The sequence below is a fragment of the Arvicola amphibius genome, chromosome 1, assembly GCF_903992535.2.
Source record: "Arvicola amphibius chromosome 1, mArvAmp1.2, whole genome shotgun sequence".
In the NCBI taxonomy this organism is placed as follows: domain Eukaryota; kingdom Metazoa; phylum Chordata; class Mammalia; order Rodentia; family Cricetidae; genus Arvicola; species Arvicola amphibius.
In genome coordinates this window covers 141,635,977-141,655,333 of record NC_052047.1, presented here as the reverse complement: position 1 = coordinate 141,655,333, position 19,357 = coordinate 141,635,977, and the positions used below count along the sequence as shown (strand labels likewise).

The 19,357-nt window shown below is 47.9% G+C and overlaps 1 protein-coding gene across 1 annotated transcript in view; it reads right to left on the bottom strand.

Moving 5' to 3' along the window:
* Inpp5a (inositol polyphosphate-5-phosphatase A) overlaps positions 1–19,357 on the bottom strand; it is a 192,059-nt gene that overhangs the window by 15,509 nt on the left and 157,193 nt on the right. The window contains exons 10-12 of the mRNA XM_038334393.1: positions 7,352–7,447; positions 7,185–7,259; positions 239–312 (exon numbers count right to left, since the gene is read on the bottom strand). Coding sequence (XP_038190321.1) covers positions 239–312; positions 7,185–7,259; positions 7,352–7,447 — 245 coding nt within the window. The remainder of the gene's footprint in view (positions 1–238; positions 313–7,184; positions 7,260–7,351; positions 7,448–19,357) is intronic.

Here is a 19,357-nt window from a genome sequence, read left to right as displayed (position 1 = left end):
GGAAGGAGGTGTAACTGACACACATGGGTATATGCATGCAAACAGATGCACACAACACAGGGACATACATGCAGACAGACACACATGCAAGATGCCATGGTGATATGTACAGAGGACACATACAGATAGATACATGAGCACACATGCACATGGAAGCACACACAGACACTGACACACAGGCACACCTGAGGAGATGCTGGGAAAGTTGCCTGTTCTTGACAGGTACAGGGCTCCTTACCTGGGGGGGAATGAGATGTCCAGTTCATACAGTCTGTCCTTAAAGACAGACAACTCCTTGTCAAATTCCAAGAGCTAAAGAAAAGAAAGAGGAAAACAGAATCACTTGATTTCCTCACTGGAAGGTGGTACTCTGTGTGTACCTGGGTTGTGTGCAAATTCCTAAAAGCAGGAATGACTCAAGAGTCTAGCGTGATCTTGCCCTACTCAGAGAAGATCCATCACTACTGAGACTCTGGGGAGCCAGCCTGGCTCTACCATCCAGCTGCCTCTGCTGTGAGCAGTGCAAAAACAATGCTCAGACTGCCTGGTCCTGCTCACATGAGACACATGAATATGTTTCAGAAAGCATGCACCCGAGTGGGACCTGGATATCCTTTCCAGAGTGAGGGGAAACTGTCCAAAACTGAAAGTGACCCTCAGAGTGATCACAATCAACTCAGCGCATCAGAAGCTGCGGCTGAGCCTGCACACTGGTGAGAGTCTAGAAGCCAGCAGGGTGGAAATATTCACTTCGGCATGCAGGAAAAGTGGCAGGCAGCCTGACTCCCTCAGGAGGCTTCCATCAGAGTCCTATGCCTGCTGGAAGGAGAGATCCCCACAGCCATGGCTCTGTCCAGTCACCATGAACACCCTGTGGGACACTATCCATTAATCATGTCCTACGCCACAGCTGTGTGTAGCCATGGCATCGTGCTGGGGCTCCCCTCAGAACCACACCGTGTCTCCACTTCTTTCTACCACCTCATCCATCATTCTTGAATGCGCAATTACCAGCATGTGTACACTGTAATTACTTGTGTGCCAGTCTGCTACCTGCTCACTGGCATGGCTCTTCTGCCTGCCTGCCCCTTGCAGAGCTGCCTTCATTAGATCAGCACCAGACTGGGTGCCACTCCTATCAACCAGAGTGACTTGGCCCCGGATAAGGGTCAAGTCAGGGCCATTCGAAATCCCCCTCTGAGGTGATTATGTTTATGCGAGAGGAGAAAGGATAAGCTATCACTCCAGACTGAGCCTCCTTATTTAATATCATAACCTCAGAGCCATGCGGTGGCATGCTGAACATTCATAGACTCAAGCCAGAGGGTCTCAGACCATGTCTGGCCTGGCTCCAACATTGGCTTCCATTTGGCACTACCATGGTCTTGACCATATGAAGAAAACAGGAAGAAACAAGTTTGCTTGGAGGTGCTGCCAGTGTGAGTCAGGAGCCAGTGTTCCCCAAAGGTCTCGGCTAAAGCCTGAGGCAGCTCAGAGTTACAAAGTACAATAAGCAACAGGTGCATTGACCCAAAGCACAGAAACACCTGCTCAGAACAGTTTCAGGAGACTGGGTGGAGCACAGCACCCCACTTAAATCCCTTCTCTTTTTCCATGTTTACTGTGGACTTTTAAGGAGGATATGCAACCTCCTGAGGTCTCCTGAATAAGCTCCTGAGAGGTGACTGGAACTCTACTCTTCAATTAAATGACTTCAATGCTTCTGGTTGCCATGGTTCTGGACTGCCTACTGCCTTTTCACGTATTATATGGCAACTTCTTCAGGTTACTGCAAGATTTCTTCCTCCTGGTCAATGCTCTGTTTCACTTGGTGTCTTAATTTTCCATTCTTTCAGCTCAGGATACACCACTTCTGAGGATTTGTGATGTAGACAGGTGTGAGAATCGGCAGCTGATCTCTTCCTGCTGGAAGGGGCCCTCTGTCCACCCATCTTGTCTCCGCTCCATACCGTCTGCCACACCAAGTTTTAGCGCTGTTTCTGGGCCACTCCTCCACTTAGTCTCTAGTTTTTAAATCCTGTCTTCAGCGATGTCTACTCAGTCTGGATGTTCATCCATTTACTTTCAACAACTACAATCTTAGAAGCTCTATATATCCTCAGCTGTCTGACATTTTCGTGGGTCTTCTGTGCCTCTGGCTGTTGTCTTCAGATCCTTGATCAAAAGTAGAGTGCTTCTCCCATGCTCTGCTGACTGGGGCTGTGAGCTTGTCTTTACTGGTTCAAAGCTTGAGAAAATTTCTAGTTGTGAATGTGGTCTACCATCCAGAAGATTCTAATCCACTCACAGAAAATAAACAAATTTTAGAGTCCTCACAAGGAAGTTGTGGGCTGGACATTCACTGACCTGTGGCCACCTGTTGATCTGAGGCCCACGGTACTAGAATGACACCTGCCTGGGCCACAGATATCATCAGGTCAGAGTCTTCTTGCCTTTGTGGGCTCTCAGTCTGCCCTACCTCCCACCCTGGCTCTGTTCAGACTTCTAGAAGCAGAAGGGGGACACAAAAGCTGGGAACACAGACAAGGACCCTGCAGAGCTGGAATTTAGGCCAACGAGACTTATTTAACCTTGAATAATGAAGTACTGTCTTTGTGCATGGTTAAGTGTTGCTCAGGAGTGGGCAGTCACTGCCTCTGACTGCCAAGGTCCACAGGAGTTTGTGAGCACAAGAGGGGCAGATAAAGCATTTGAATCTTTAGGCCATACTTTTCTCTACCTTGCATATTCCTCCTCTGCACCCACAGGCCAGAAGCCTCCTGGATATGAGAGGGACAGATGAACAGGGCTAGCTAAGGGTCCATGCCCACCCACTAGTCATACAGTCTAGGTTTCCAGTTTTTCAGTTCTGCCATGGCCCTGGTACTAAAGCCATGGAATCAACATTAAAGTTCTTTGACAAGCATTCCAATTACATATACTCATATAAATATATATGTGTGTGTGTGTGTGTGTGTGTGTGTGTGTGTGTGTGTGCGCGTGCGTGTACACAATATACATGACTATGAATATGTACATACACAGCACTATATATAGAAACACACATATATATACAAACACATACACACATATACATACACTCATACACATGTACACATGCCTACACACATACACACACACAAATACTTTGTTTCAAAGCTATGGGCTGGGCTGAGGGAGTACATGGGAGACTACTTATATCAGACCACTAAATGCTGACCAGTTCTGGACACTTCTCCAAAGGTGAAGAAACTATAATTCTTGACATGTACACGAGTGTGTCCATATGTGTGTGAGGATATTGAATACCTGTGACTCTGACCTCATGTGTGAGGGTGGCCTTCATTGTCACTCATCCAACACTCTCTAGTTTTCAATATTCTCAAGGCACTGCAGCACTGTGCCAGGATTTCCTGAGAGCCTCTTCAGGGTTAGCACCTATTTCTGGATGGCCAGGGCCTATCTGTTAGGCTCCTGCCTGAAGACACCAATGTGGACATCATGTATCGCCTTCCATGCAGGGAAAAGTGCTGCTGCAAGGATTTGCCAGAAAGACCCAGCTAATAATGACACATCTAAGCATTAATCCACTGCACACACAGGTATATGCTCCAATAAACACAACCATACACAAGTTTGTGAAAAGAACAGTGTGAAAAAAGCCTGGGCTGGAGGAGTGTGTGTGTGTGTGTGTGTGTGTGTGTGTGTGTGTGTGTGTGTGTGCTGGGGGTTCAGACTGATAGAGATTTGGTCTCCCTAGTAATAATCACGCAGGGTCTGTCTATCCTACCTGGGATATTAGACCTGAGGCACCTACAACCAAGGAACTGAGAAAACTGTCACACCATGGCTTCTATTTTTTTGTTTGTTTGTTTGTTTTTTTGTTTTTCGAGACAGGGTTTCTCTGTAGCTTTGGAGTCTGTCCTGGAACTAGCTCTTGTAGACCAGGCTGGTCTCGAACTCACAGAGATCCGCCTGCCTCTGCCTCCCAAGTGCTGGGATTAAAGGCATGTACCACCACCGCCCGGCATGGCTTCTATTCTAAAAGAACCTTTCCTCAGTTTTGTAATGTTTAAAGGAAAAAATATTGAATTTGGAATTTGAATTTTAAAAACTGCTTACATAGTAAGGGAGATCAGAAACAGATGAAGAACCCCCAAGTCTTCTGTCCTTACTTCTTATGCCCTTCTGTCCATGTCCCCCATTACTCCCACATACCCTAACCCCTGTCCCCAGCCTCATGCTGGAGGAGACACACGTGGACCCTGCCCTGCATCCTCCTGCTGGCTGGAGCTGCCTGTTGATAGATGCTCAGGAGCTCGAATGTGCATGCTCTCTGACCGCACATTCACTCAGCTTCTGCTGTGCAGAGGGTAGGTACGGATGGGAGCCACTGGGTCCCTGCTCAACTAGCTGGTTCCGACAGGTTAGTGAAACCCTGGACCTGTGTGACTGGCTTGCAGAATGCTCGAAGCTCCAGGACTGCCACATCAATAGGATGACGGGGTTTAAAGCTGCCGCCACCACCCACACAGGACATCAACTGTGAGGACTTTCTGATTGGAAATTGCACCACACTGCTGGTGAATTGATAATTTGTATCTCTTTGAGATTTTTCACAAACATGATAACCAATTTCACATGTATCTTAAACGTTCTTCTTGATTACAAAGTGAAAAGCAGCCCCGATGTGTGTGGACAATGATAAAGCAGCTGCTGGCCTCATGCATCTGTCAGGAGCCGTCCCAGCTGCACAAATTCCACTGTTGCTGCGTGGACACCGCGCTGATAAAGAAAAAAGGGCTTGGAAAATCAATGCACCCGGAGCCCGGGCGGTTGCTAAACACACAGAAAACATCTCTATCCAACAGGCCAAGCACCTAGAAAATTCCCAAGCCCTGCCCTGGGACAGCCAAGGAAAATTTAATCTCTCCAAATCCTCACCAGGGCACTCCATCCTGCAGCCCTGACAGCCACACTTATAATTAATTATACAATTTCGATGGGAATATCGACTAAACAAAGCTATAAATCATAGAAAAAGTCAATACGCATGGACACATTCAATCATGTCCCGGCCAATGATTACTACTCTTAAAATACAATAATTATTTTCAGGAGCCAGCTTGAATTAAATTTCTGTCAGACGAGTACAAGACCGGTGGTTGATGAAGGATGCGATGGATTTTGGGGGCTGAGTCCGGCTCGGGCACATCCATCCTGCAGACGGTAGTTTGTTTGTAGTGCTTGTGGCACAGCGTGTTCAACCAGGCCATGAGGATGAGATTATCTCCACTGCTCATTAGGTCGAAGGGACTCAGAGTCTGGCTTGAGTGATGGTGGCCAATTCCTTTGAATATGTGTAATCTGGGCAGAGTCTGGGCATTAGCAGTATGCCCGGGACATTTCTGAAAGTATGTCTCAGATTCGGAATAGCAGCCTTTGGAAGCAGGCACCACTTGAGCTCCAGGAACCTGGCAAACCTGATGACTTCTTGGGTGAGATTCTGGCAGATAGGCATGAGTGCCAAGAACTCGGTGGAAATGCTCCCTACTTCAAAGCTGAATTCTTTTATAAGAGAGTCAAGTTTAAAACATTTCCTGGGTATTCAAACTTTTTTTTTTTAAACAACAACAACGCCTTCAAACCCTTCTCCTACTGGGTTGTCTTGTCAAGCCTTGATATGAGGGTTTATGCCTTGTCTTATTGAATCTTGTTATGCGTGTTCAGTTGATGTCCCTGGGAGGTCTGCTCTTTTCTGAAGGGAAATGAGGAGCACTGGATCTGGGGAGAAGGGAGATGGGGTAATGACTGGGAAAAGTGGAGGAAGGGGAGGCTGCGGTCAGAATGTATTATATGAGAGACTAACAAATAAACAAATAAATAAAAGCAAAATTGAAAAAAAATCAATTAAACAAACAAAGCAGCAGGGCCTTTCTTACTATGCAGCCTTCAGTGGCCTCACACTGTGATCTTCTGTCTCATCTCCCAGGTCTGCGATGAGAGACTTGTACCATGTCTCTATATCTATCTGCACATGCCTAATGCAATTTTTCCTTCTCCTTATTCTTTTCCTCTTCTTTAAAAAATATTTTTGTGTGTGTTCATGTATGTGTGTGCTGGAGTGCTTGTATACATCTGTGTGAATATACATGGCGGCCATGGCTCAGTGTGAAGTGTCTTCTTCAGCCATTCTCTAAGTTATTTTGAGAGAGGATCTATCACTGAACCTGGAGCCCACTGATTCAATTAGACTTGCTGGCCAGGGAGTCCCAAAGAGCCTCCCCTTTCTGCCTTCTCAATGCTGAGATATAGATGGAGCGGCGGGGCTGCGTCCTGCCACCCGGCTAGCTTTACACCCGAAATAATTACACGGAAACTGTATTCTTTTAAACACTGCCTGGCCCATTCGTTTCAGCCTCTTAATGGCTAATTAACCCATATTTAGTAATCCGTGTAGCACCACGAGGTGGTCGCTTACCAGGAAAGATCTTAACCTGCGTCCATCTCGGAGAGGAGAGGCATGGCGACTGCATTTGGCGAATGCCTGAAGCGTCTGCCTTCTCTCTCCCAGAATTCTGTTCTGTCTACTCCGCCTACCTAATTTTCTGTCCTATTAAAGGGCCAAGGCAGTTTCTTTATTAATTAACCAATGAAAGCAACAGATAGATAGAAAACACTCCCACATCATTTCCCCCTTTTCTGTTTAAACAAAAAAGAAAAAGCTCTCACTTTAACATAGTAAAATTACATATAACGAAACAGTTATCAAGCAAGAATTACAGTTACAATATTTAGATCTATTTTATCTTTTACCATAACTAAAGAAGCCCGCAAGGACATGAGGGACTTGCTCACTTCCATCACGTGTGGCATACCTGAGGCCATGGACTGACTCTCTAGTATCCACAGTAGCAGGCAGGGTCTTACTTCTCTCACTCAGGAGACTCCAGTGCTCACAGGTCATAGGAACACTGTGCTGCCCATGGACAGGATGACAATCCTGGCAGCCTAGTCTAGCCTGCCCCAGCCCTGTAAGTCACCTCCTCCAAGTCAGCCTGGAGCTCAAGTTGAACTCTGGGTGGCCTGAACACATGTAGATGTGCTTGTGGTACTCCAGGGCCAGGAGTATCTCATGGGATGGATCCAAGATGACCATGTATATGCCTTAAAATAGAACTCACCGCAGTGCCGTTGTTGTCCCGGAAGACATCCTGGTTGAAGTAGTCGAAGAGCTTCTTTTCCAACTGGAGCACAACCTGCCGGGTCAGAGATGTTTCAGTGCCCTGCACAGTTCCCACTCCTCAGGCTGGGGGTGGCTGGTGGCTGCCCTTAGTCATGAGCCACTTACCTTCCGGTCATTGTCTGACTCCCGAAATATCAACTTTACAACCTCATTGGTATCAGCAGCCCGGACTGTCTGCATTGTGGCCTTTGTACAGAGAGTCTGCAAGAAGACAAGGGTGTTCAGTCCCAGTCTGTCCACCCATTGAACCAGCTGGTTTCACCCAAAGCCCATAATCAATGGTTTCCCAGTATCCAATGGGAAGGGAAGGAGATCAGTGTTCCTTGACACAAGGATTTCACATCCATCCAGGAGACCAGTTAGACAGTCCTTATGGGCTATTGCTCAGAAAGCCCTCCACCAGGCTATCCAAGGTTCTGACTGTGGCTGAGAGTGCAACACAGATGCAAGATGCTCTGCTTCTCCAAGAGGCAAGGTTTTGTTAGCAGTGTCCATGGCAGGCAGCGGGTTGAGCCCTTCAAAGGGCTGACTCCTTGTTGGTGCTGTCTCTCCTGAGCCTCCCCAAGCCCTATGGGGCTAGCTAAGGCTATCAAGCTGCAGTATGGGCCAGGGCATAAGGCACTAAGTCCAGGAGGTCCAGAGGAGGACGGTCAAAAGGTCAGAATCTCAGAATGTAAGTCCTGGGCTCTGGCCAGGAGTCAGGAGAACTGAGGGCGGGTGTAACAGGATATAAGAGCAGCAAGTAACCTGATGAAGTTAGCAAATGCTCAGACAGCCTTTTCCACCAAAGGAAGGCTGGCTGTGGAGCAACCACTAACCTTGTTGCATGCTTGGCTGTGCGGTTTTTGGTGCTCCTGAACCAAAAGCAACCAGCTAGAGCATTGGTTGATAATTAAATTCATGCCTGCTTGAATTAGCCTCAATACATGCAGGAAGGGGTCAAAAAGGTCACTCCCCAAAGGCAGGACAAAGTTGGGGACTGCCCCGCCTGCACAGGAGCCACTAGAAGCAATAGCCCTCCCCCTTTGCTGTGCCCCAATACATACACTACAGGGGCCTGGAGCTGACAGGAGGATGAAAACAAGACACTCACAGACACAAGTGACAACACAACACAAGATGCCTAGAGCCAAACGCAAAAGACCTCTTAGACAAATGAAGGTTCTCAGTAACTGCCTCTTGCCTTAATGGCGAAGATAAAGGGGTGGCTACTTTATCAGCCAACCGTTCACTTACACAAAAATGTGTATAAACAGCTGAGTCAAACAGAAAGCAAGAGCCTTGTCATCTGGGCTGGGGTTATAGGAGGAACTACTTGGGGCTAGTGACAGTCTTCAACGGGGCATATGCAAATGAAACATTTTTAGTTTTTATTTTTTTAAACAAAGAGAATGAGTTTTACTTATAAGGAGATCAGTTTACTGGAAGTATCTGACCTTTTAAGGTCTTTATACTGCAGGATCCCTTGGGGGTCTGTGCTGTGAGGACCCAGAAGAACTGCTTAGGTTCAGGGCTCTGCACCCTCATTCCTGACTGGGACCCACTGAGGTGTCAGATACCCACTGAGCACAAACCTCAGGTGCTCCTAGGCAGCTGTGCCAACACAGCACCCATCCTATAAGGTGCATGAAGACAAGGGATGAGTAGAGTTAGCCAGCCCTATGTGCAGCATTCCAGCCCAGGCTTGCCACTCCCCAAGCACACTTCAGGCCAGGCCATTGACATTCAGGGCACAGATCAGCTAACCCAGCCAAGCCCCCAAAGTGGCTTTTGGACTCTGTGTCACAAATCAGTCTGGCTGCCTTGGAACTGTGGAGGATTAGGACAAGTACCCAAACAACCAGGGGCATCAAGGCCACCCAGCCCCCTGCATCCCATGGAGGTCTTGGCCCATCCTGATGCTAATGCGCTTAAGTGGCTTAAGCTGCTTTCTATGAATGGGGGAAAGGCTCTGGGTGGGGGCACACAGGCAGAGGGCCATTGTGGCCACCGCAAGACGGTTCAGGAAATGCTTGGTCGTGTCTCCTTGAAGGCATCTGCCCTCAACTGTTAAAAACCCTGCTTTATCTCACCAAGCTGGCAGCTCCCAAAGGATCGACATCTGAAGGTCCCCCAGAGCTGTGCAGGAGCCAGCCACCCCGCCCCCTTCTCCCACATCCCTTCTCATGGAACCTCCCCATTCACAGGTTGTAAAGGCTCCATCAGGACTGAGCAGGCAAAGCGGCCTTCTCTTGGCCTTTCAAACCGGGGAAGTTGTGACCACTCATGCAGAAAGCTGCCAGGCCCAGCCTTTCCGGCTCAACCTAAGGAAGGGATTTTACTCTTTTGAAAGGAGAAGAAATACTCCAAATGCTATTTTTAAAAACCATCTAAGATCCATTTTTACCACTAAAGGCTGCATCACAGGGCACTGGAAGGGTTGGTTTAGTCCTTAAATGGCTGTTTTGTCTCCTGGAAGATGCTGGGCTCACCATGTGCCAAGGATATGTTCACCTGCCTTTCCTGGTTTCTTCTTCCTTAGACAGCTACCAAAGCATGATGCCTAGTCTGGCATCCCCAAGCCCAGGACACTGGTGACAACAGCAGACAGCTGTTTTTTGTGCTATCAAATCACACAATTTTTACAGCTCATTAGATTTTCACAAAGCTACCTAGTAATCAGATGCCCTCGTGTGAGTGTAGGCATTGGCCAGCTCATCCCAGAAACTAAATCTGCTCATTTCTTCCACTAAGCTGTCACAAACTACTCGCAGGGATCAAAACTCTATTAAGGGCAAATAACTGTTGGTCCTAACAGCAGACCAAGTCTTTCAGGTGTAATGTGAAAGAGTGCTTAGAAAAGCAAAAACTACTGTGCTTTCTTTTTAAGAAAAAAATCTGTCTGTCTGTCTGTCCGTCCATCCATCCATCCATCCTCCAGACAGGGTCTCTCTATTATGTTGCTCTGGCTATGTAGACAGGCCTGGCCTTGAACTCACAAAGCTCTGCCTACCTTTGCCTCCCCCTGCAAAAAAAAAAACAAAAAAAAAAAAACAAAAAACTTTAAAATGGCATTTACTTGTGTGCATGTGCACATGTGAGTGGATATGTGTGTGTCACCACATGCATGTGGAGACAAGAAAACAATCTGTGGGAGTTAGTTCTCTCTCTCTCTCTCTCTCTCTCTCTCTCTCTCTCTCTCTCTCTCTCTCTCTCTCTCTCTCTCTCTCTCTCTCTCTCTTTCTCTCTTTTTTACCATTTATGTTCCTGGGATGGAACTCAGGTCATCAGCCTTGGTGGCTAAGCAAGCTCACTCACTGAGCTGTCTCATTGGTCCTTATCTGTGCTTTTTGACACACAGGTCTACCTGGGGCTAGAGAGTGACAGTCAGCCTCAACTGGCCTTAAACCTCAGAATAACCAGATTGCAGCTCACTCAAAGGTCCTTACCACACTATCTCCTTATAGGGGCAGGGAGGGTACACCTTCAAATGGCCTCTGGACACTTTGGAATCTGCTTTGGTGACCTGGGAAAGGTTTTAAGCATGCTTGCAAGTTTTGGAGCTACTCTTGATAATGGTGGTTGAGGCACATTGTAAAAATACATAAAGAGATTTTTAAAACTTCCTATCGGCAATGGAATCCAAGCAGGACAGCTCTAAGCTCAGTGTGAGTGTATCTGGCTGGGCTGTCCTCCAGCAGTCCCCCAGCTACTAAGCTGCAAAACAAATCAAGCCACACTGCAGCCTCTTTGTGGTACCCAGCACACCAGCCTCCAAAGCCAGCGACTTCTTAAAAAAGCATATTGGTGCATGCTTGTCAGCAACTGGGAGTCCAAAATGGCCTTCACTGGACAGGTTCCCTCTGTACCTTGCCATGGCAGATGGTGTGCTCCATCAGGTTGGGTTTCCAAAGGACCATATAGCCCTGGGCTAGGCAGACAGGGACTCCTAAGTCAAGCTTTCACCACCATTCTCTACTGGTCTCTGGTGCCAGGGCTGCAGTAGGCACTGCAGCCCTGTGTCCACTGACTACCAGGACATGCTACGTGGGCCTCCTTGCCACGCTGCGGGGTTTTTCAGGAAGCCAGTGGTCTCAGCACCCTTGACACTGGCTGCGTATCAGGCAGGTAACTAATGAGGCTCTTGAAGAGGTGGTTGGAGCAAAGCAGATGGGAAGAAACCACAGCCTGAACAAAGGCAGGCTAGGGTGGGGCAGGAGTCTGAGTACAAAGGGAGGGGCTGCAGGAGCCTTTGGGAAGCATGGAGGTGGTAGTGGATACATGAAGCAATGAGGGTCACAAGAGAACCCTGTCTTTAGGCTAAGCCAGTGGAACCGAGGCAAGGGGTATGGAAATGTGAGAAGGGTTGTGGCCATGGCAGAAAGCGCAGAAAGTAGATGGACCAGGACTAAGCTGAGAAGTGATGAGTAGAACCAAAGGTGGAGCCCAGATGTGGGAGCCAGCCTATGGCTCATGAGGCCAGAATAGAAACAGGGGATACATAGCAGACGAAACCAGGGGTCTTTTCACTCCTCAGAGGCAGAGACAATTCAAATGTGTTTCCAAATTGCCTATATTTAGTTCACCCAGAAAGCATAGCACTCCTCAACAGAGCATTTTTTAATTGAAAATTCATATAATATATTCCCCTTCCCCATTTCCTCTCAGATCCCTTCTACCTCCCTACCTTCTTCTTTAGAAAACAAACAAGAAAATTTAAAAAGCAAACAAATCAGAATAAAAAAATGATAAAGGAACAAGAAACATAAATACACAAAAACAAAATCCATGAAAACATAAAACTGAAAAACATAATATCCAAACAAAAGACCAGTAAGATAAATAATCAAATAAACCAATAAGAGACAAAAAAAAATCTACAAAAATACCATTGAGTTCATTTTGTGTTGGCTATCTACTGCTGGGCATGGGGCCTGCCTTTAAATGTGGTTTATATACTTGGTGAGACTCCATTGGAGAGAATTAATTTTTCCTTTGCAAGTGGTTGTCTTTTGGAGATAGCTTTTTGGTTAAGGATGGGAACTTGAGTCTAATTCTCCCTCTCAACGCTGGGACCTGTATAAACCTGTGCAGGCCCAGTGCATGCTGACCATCAAAGTTTTTGTTTATTTGTTCGCCTGCTTTGAGAAAGGTCTCTCTACACAGCCCTGGCTGGCCCAAACTCACAGAGTTCCACCTGCCTCTGCCTCCCTAGTGCTGGGATTAAAGACATGAGCCACCATACTCCACGACAGCTACATTATGCTTGTCTCTTATTTAGATCAGGATATCTACTGGTAGCTAGATGGATGAATGCCCCAGGATGGGTGCCTTCCCTTCGCGACATCCAGGGTTCCCCTGGCATCTCTGCGGAGGGAGGAAGCATCCCAGGAGTGATTCTGCCAGGGTAGTGAGGGACTCTTTGAGGGGATGGAGGCCCCAGTCCTCAGCCAGGGCTTAAGCCAACAAACCACAAGCTGGCCAGCATCAGCATCTGCAGCTCTCCAAGTACCCCTGAATATCTGGAGGGGAACATGGACTCTTCACTGGGCCTGCTTGTCTGGCCTCTGGCTAGAGCACAGAATCTCAGAATTTGTCCCAGGGGAGACATGGGCAGATTGGTGGACAGCTCTGGACCTTGCAAAGCCACCAGACACTCCATTGTCCAGCCAAGGACTGTGCTCTGGGAGGGGTTGACGCCTCCATTGTCTAAGGTAGCCTGTCACTCACCAGTAGCTGCACAAAGCAGTGGGGGCAAGGTTTAATCCTGACTTTAGTCAGCAGATGAAAACCAGAGGCCAGATGTCCCCAGGCTGTTAAAACCCGGAGCCTCCTGGCCTCACTATTTTTTTTTTCTTTCCTTCAAGAAGGTTTGTGGGGTGAGGGGTGGGTCAAGAGTTAATCACAAAGCAGTGACACCCCCTAACAGACATCACGGGCAGCCATTCTAGGGCAGGATAGGAGTTAAATCACCCCCAAGACGATTAGGCATCCCCTCTACTCCAAGTGGAACCTGAAGAGAACCATGTCTGCAACTCCATTTGCAGAATCCAGGAGACCAGGGACTTCAATGCATGAGTTAGCAGAACCAAAGATTCCAGGGCTCCCTCACTGGAGATGTTGCTTGCTCTGCCAAGCCAACGGTGGAGAGACAGCACTCAGACCTAACCAGGCCACAGAAGCACTTATACTTGAGGGTCACACAAAGAACAAGCAACAGTTCTCGGGGGTAAAACCACCTTACAACTGTAAATGACAAAGCAAGCCTACTCCTAGAAGCCGTGACATCCCCTGGTCTTTCAAGCTACAAGCCTTCCGTGGGAACTCTCCTGACGGAGCATTCCCAGCCTGTCCATGCTTTAGGACCTCGCCTCACTAGCACTTTGTGTTGAGACAGCCTGGATGGAGCACAGGCAGGATGGCAGCAACACCACCTCTGTGGAACCCCATCTCACCAGCTGGACACCACGCAACCAAGACCTACAGCTTCCTGTAGTAAAACCTTATTTGGCACATCTGCTTTTCCCCCTACCCAGACAGAGTCTGTGCCACTAAAAACCAGGCAGTTCTGGTTCCCACAGTGGTGGGGACATCCATCTATTGGCAGGCTCAGGCTAGCGTCTGGCAACCTCATCCCAGGATGGTCATACCAAGTTCCAGAGGCTTCTCCATGGGTAAAGGTATCAGATGGTGGGGTAACCAGTAGAAGTCTGTCTGCACACAGAAAGCAGTTAGTAGAGAATGTCTTGCTCTTGAAAATGTTGCTTGGCTCAGGCACATGAACTGCCTGGCACTCACAGGTTTGGCATGTGTCTGTGGCATGATGGTGGAAGGAAGAAGTGGGGTTGCTGGGAGGAAGGAGTGGAGCTCAGCGTGGACTCACTCCAGGTAGAGTGTGGGGTGCTTGTTCCTCACACGAGCCTGCTTTTACTTGCTACTGGCAACAGCTGGTGGGTGGGCTTAAAGATACATCTTACCAATTTTTCATGCCCATCCTCTAAACATGACCCTGTTCCTGAGCCTTTATTCCTCTGACAACTTCATGCAAGAAAAACATGCAGACCCTCTGATAGCGTGAAATCAGGAACAAAGGCCTGGGGACAAAGGGGTGAGGGGTGGCTGTGGCCGGCCAAATTTCAGCCACACACAGATGTTCCTAGGAATGTCGGAAAGCCGATGTTTTAAAAAGAAATGAGCCTTAAAACAGTGTCTACAGCAGGGAGAAGGGAGGTCTATCCCAGTAGCAGGTAATCGGATTCCATTAGGGCCAGAACAACATCACACATTTTAGTGATGGCTGTACTGGGCCCTCACATCCATCTGAGCTGTGTGTCCCACTGTCTGTTCGCTCTTTCCAAGATGAATTTTTCTTCATAGTACTACATTTGAGCTACAATCTCTAAGACTTCCAACAACAGCGGTGACTCAAGACAGGGCACCTTTATGTAGAAACTCTGGTTTGAGGCAACAACTGGAGCACGTTTAGCAAGAGAGGGGCAGCATCTCAGACCAGGAGGGGCGAGGCTGGGAGTGAAGCCAGAATGGCTGTGCTGTGAATGGAGCGGGAACTCTGAAGGAGGTTTGAACTGCTGGGAAAACTGCTCCCTTTGCATGGTGCTGGCACAGAGTGGGGCTAGAAGACGCAGGGACACAGAAGCACTCTTGCCAAGTGAGGCTCTCCTGACTCTGTCCAAACATGCCATCACTCACAAGACCCCTTCAGCATCCATATTCAGTTACAAATATGGTGGCCATATCCCATCTTATCTGTACACGAATCTATTAATGCCACTCATGAACAGTGCCACTCACGGCTGGGAGACACACACAGGAGGACATGTGCAGGGCTCGCATGCCTTCCTAGTCTCTGCCTGATCTGCAGGTAACTGTGAATCTCTCTGACCACAGCCTCTGTGCAAGGGGCCACTGGGTCAGGAGACACAGTCAGCAGGGCACAGGTCACTAACAATGAAGGTTCTGCTTTCACTATGGGACACTTCTGGGTGTGATGGTCTTTGAGGTCTCCTGAACAAGTAAACCCCCCTCTGGCTTAGATAACTAAAGCCCATGTGATGAACCTGTACTGGTCTAGGCAGCCAGACAGATATCAGCTGGTGTGTGGCAAGAAACTGCTTGCGCTAAGGAGGTCCAGCTTATATGTATAGTTGGCACCTTGATAAGAGCATGTGAGCCTAGGACAGGCTTCTCACTGGAATGCTGATCATGGACAGTGCAGAAGATATTCATCTGGTTCAGTCTTTCTTCTTCCCACCCAAGGCTTTTAGCTAAATTCGGTCAAGAAAATGTACAAAGGTAAAGCTCCACAAGCATCACAGGGCAGAGATGATGGACGGGTAGGACAGAAAGGGACTGGCTATAGACAGTTCCCAGCCAATCTGACATTCTGCTGAAGGAGGGAAGGACTCACAGCAAGTGCTCCTAGACACACTGACAGTTTTACATAGATGTCCTTTGAAACATATCAAAGGACAGTTCTTACCACTAAGCTCACATTATGATGTTTCCAAAATGAAGAATTGACCCAGAGAATTACTATTATATAGGTTAAAAATAGTTCTCTTAGGGCTGGCGAGATGGCTCAGTGGTTAAAAGCACTGACTGCTCTTCCAGAGGACCCAGGTTCAATTCCCAGCACCCTCATGGCAGCTCACAGCTGTCTGTAACTCCAGTTCCAGAGAATCTGACATCGTTATACCAATGTACATGAAATAAAGTTAAATAAAGTTTAAAAAAAATAGTTCTCTTAGAATACTGAACATTAATATAAATTTGGATCTACTACATAATATGTTGCTAATTTAATAGAATGTTTTTTCTAGGAATATTTCCTTGGAAATGCTAATGAAAAGCTCTCCCTCGTTGCTGCTGCTGACGCAGAGTACTGACGCAGAGTACTTAGACACTGTAACCCCCTCAAATCGGGCATCTTGGATCCAGAACATACTTGCCTCAGCCTTAAAATAGTGGATGAAGTTCTAGGTCTGGATGCAGGTCACTGAGAAACAGACACCAGAGATTTAAAAGTTAAAACGTGATAGGCCTCACAGTCTGCCACTGTCCTGCCATAGCCACTTGAATTTTAAAACACAAATAAGCAATGTCTAGCCATTCCTTGATAACTGGTATCAACGGACATTATTTCAAATCATATCGTGAAGGAGACAATAAGGCCGATTGGCAAGTCACTCAAGTGACAGCTCCAAAACGGAAGCAGGTGATTTTAAGACTTGTATATATGAAAATAGAATCCAAACAAATTCCCTGACATGAACTGCAACCGAATCAGAAGTCAGCACACATATAAGAGATGCTCATCTTGACTGCTGGTCTATGCCCTTTGTAGCAGAGACCAGCGTCCTAGATCCAGAGACCATGTGGAGAAGCCACTGCCATCCTTACAGAAGTAAAACACCATCTTGGAGCTGGCAAGGATAATATCACACCAGGAATTGTGTCTGATAAAAACTCGTGACTAAATAGCACATACAAACAGTACTGATTCACCCTGCCAACCTTTCATCCGTTGTGCATGCATATAGACACACATAGCTTCTGCACACCCTCATTTCCCTTGAAACCGAGGTTGGAGTCAGTGGGTGACTTGTCCCACAGGGAAGTTGTCTGTGGCCAGGCTGTAGAGACTATATACATAGATGCCAGCATTTCAACCACTACCTGTGGTTGTGGCACTCAGGCCCAAAACATCACATCTGTGGTCTCTCAGGGGCCCCACAAGGCACAGCACATAAAACATTCTCATTGATCCAAACGCTGGGTGTCCCAGAGCTCCTCAATTAGCTCAAGTGTGCTTCACTGGGTGGGGAGGCACAGCAGGACAGCCTCACCTAAAACAGGAAGTAGACTGGCTGCAGGAGCAGGACTGTGGTGTCTGACCCGCCTACCCTCAGCAGAGGATTTGACATGATTTCCTGAGCTTTCTGGAATGGGGTTCCATGTGACACAGGAGGCCTGAGAGCAAAGCAGGTCTGGCCACTGGAGCTTCCTTCAGGCAGGCCCCATCCATCACCCCAGTTCAGCTCCTCTGACTTTCCAAACAAATTCAGTCCAGTTGAAGAGCCTCACCATTTTGGAAATCAGAAGATGCTACCAATGATGGTAGAGGAAACACCGGCTGGCCTGATATCCCTGTAGGTCACAGGGCAGAGCACAAAGGCCTGCAGTGCAAAGTTCACAATACACAAGTGCATCAGCGATGGATGCTGTTTGGGGAACTGTCTATCAGCGGTCACAGAGGCCCATCTTCTGTCCTTCTCCATGCTGGACACTGTCAACCGTGCATATGAAACAGAGTATCATAAAGATCCTGCCATCTCCTGCTTGCAGCAGATGAACAAAGGTGAACATGGCGCTAATGAGCCTGAGTGACTTGTTCGCCTCACCAAGATAGTATGGGACCTACTTTTATAGGAGTATGGGCACAAGCTGAGGCTCACATGTAGCAGGCGCCCATGCCCATGGCCCAGAAGGGTCTCACAAGACTGTGCTGGCCCTGTGGGTCATGTTCTCTGCCTTGGTTGGAGGTATACCTGCAGCAGGACCCCTTCAGGATGTCCCTAGGACCATGAAGCTGGGAAGGATGGACAGAAAGCAGAGCAGAGTGCCCACAGGCTCTTAAGAGCCAGGACAGACCATAAATATGCAGCCAAATCCTTGAGCGGTCTCAGACCAGAGATCTAGCTCCTCTAATAGGGTCTTGGAATAGAAACACAGTAGAAACAGTGGCTAATTAAGCCATGCAAACTGATCTTCGCAGAAGTAAATACTCTAAATATAAAACCCAAACTGTGATATGGATGATACTATCACCCCTATTCAGAAATGGTCCAACTAGGTCTCCTTCTGAGTCATTAAAAATATATCCAATGATTTTAGTTAGGAATTCTGTTACCACCATAACTTTTTAGGGCTCTCAAGTTGGGTGGTACTTTATGTATACCCTATTTGAGGCCCCAGGTCCCAGGCTCCTGCCACCTAAGTGCCCAATCTCCTGCAGGTAAAGGTGGAATGAAATGTCCACTTGGCCCTGTGGGAGGCCTAGCTCAAGAGAAAGAAGGGCTGCTACTATGACTCACTGCAGGGGACGAACTTGAGTGTGCAGAATGTTACAGGAACTGGTGAGAGCCACGGTGCAGATCTGCCTGCACTCTTGACTAGATAGAATTCTGAGGGCTGCTAACCAGGGGAAGCAGGCCCTGAAGAGCTCATGGGAACTCTACTGGACGCTGACACAGCAGTGCCCACTTCACATGAAGGCCAGGTCTTAATGCCTACTCTCCATTAGACAGGGAAAGCTCTGTATCACAAAGGGCTGCTAAGGCTCACCAGGTAAGGTCATGGCCAATCACTGAAACGCTGAGAAACAGGACTTAGTTTTGGCCAATTCACACAGCTGTACAAACACAGCAGGGTGGGCACAGCTACCCCTGTTCAAGTCACACAGCTGTATACACAGCAAGTGGACACGGCTACCCCAGCTACCCCTGTTCAATTCACACAGTTGTACACACACAGCAGGGTGGGCACAGCTACCCCTGTTCAATTCACACAGTTGTACACACACAGCAGGGTGGACACAGCTACCCCAGCTACCCCTGTTCAATTCACACAGTTGTACACACACAGCAGGGTGGACACGGCTACCCCTGTGCATACCCTGGGGATATTCTGGTTAACACCTAGGTCCAAGCTCCTCTTACTATGGTCTGGAACATGCCCACAGTACTCGTAGGCAGTGCACACAGGGGCTCAGCAGAGGATTTGCCAAACAAGAACCCAATGATCACAGGTAGCCAGTACTTCAGCTGGACCCCACACAAAAATAGCCTCCTGGCTAGGGCAAAGGGCTCTCAGAGGGGGTCCTGTGGAGTCACCAAAAGTAATGAGGTGCAATATTACCTCACTGGCTGACTTTCAGGAGCCCCTGAATATCAGTAGTGTCTGGACATCAGGCAGCCTGTACTGGCTTACTGTTGCAATGGTCTTCATCACATTGTGGGTGTGACACTGGGGATCCTCTGAAGTGTTCTTCACAGCTGGCACAGCCACCACTGAGATCACCTCAGTGCCACTCTGTACTGTGTCCCAGGAGTG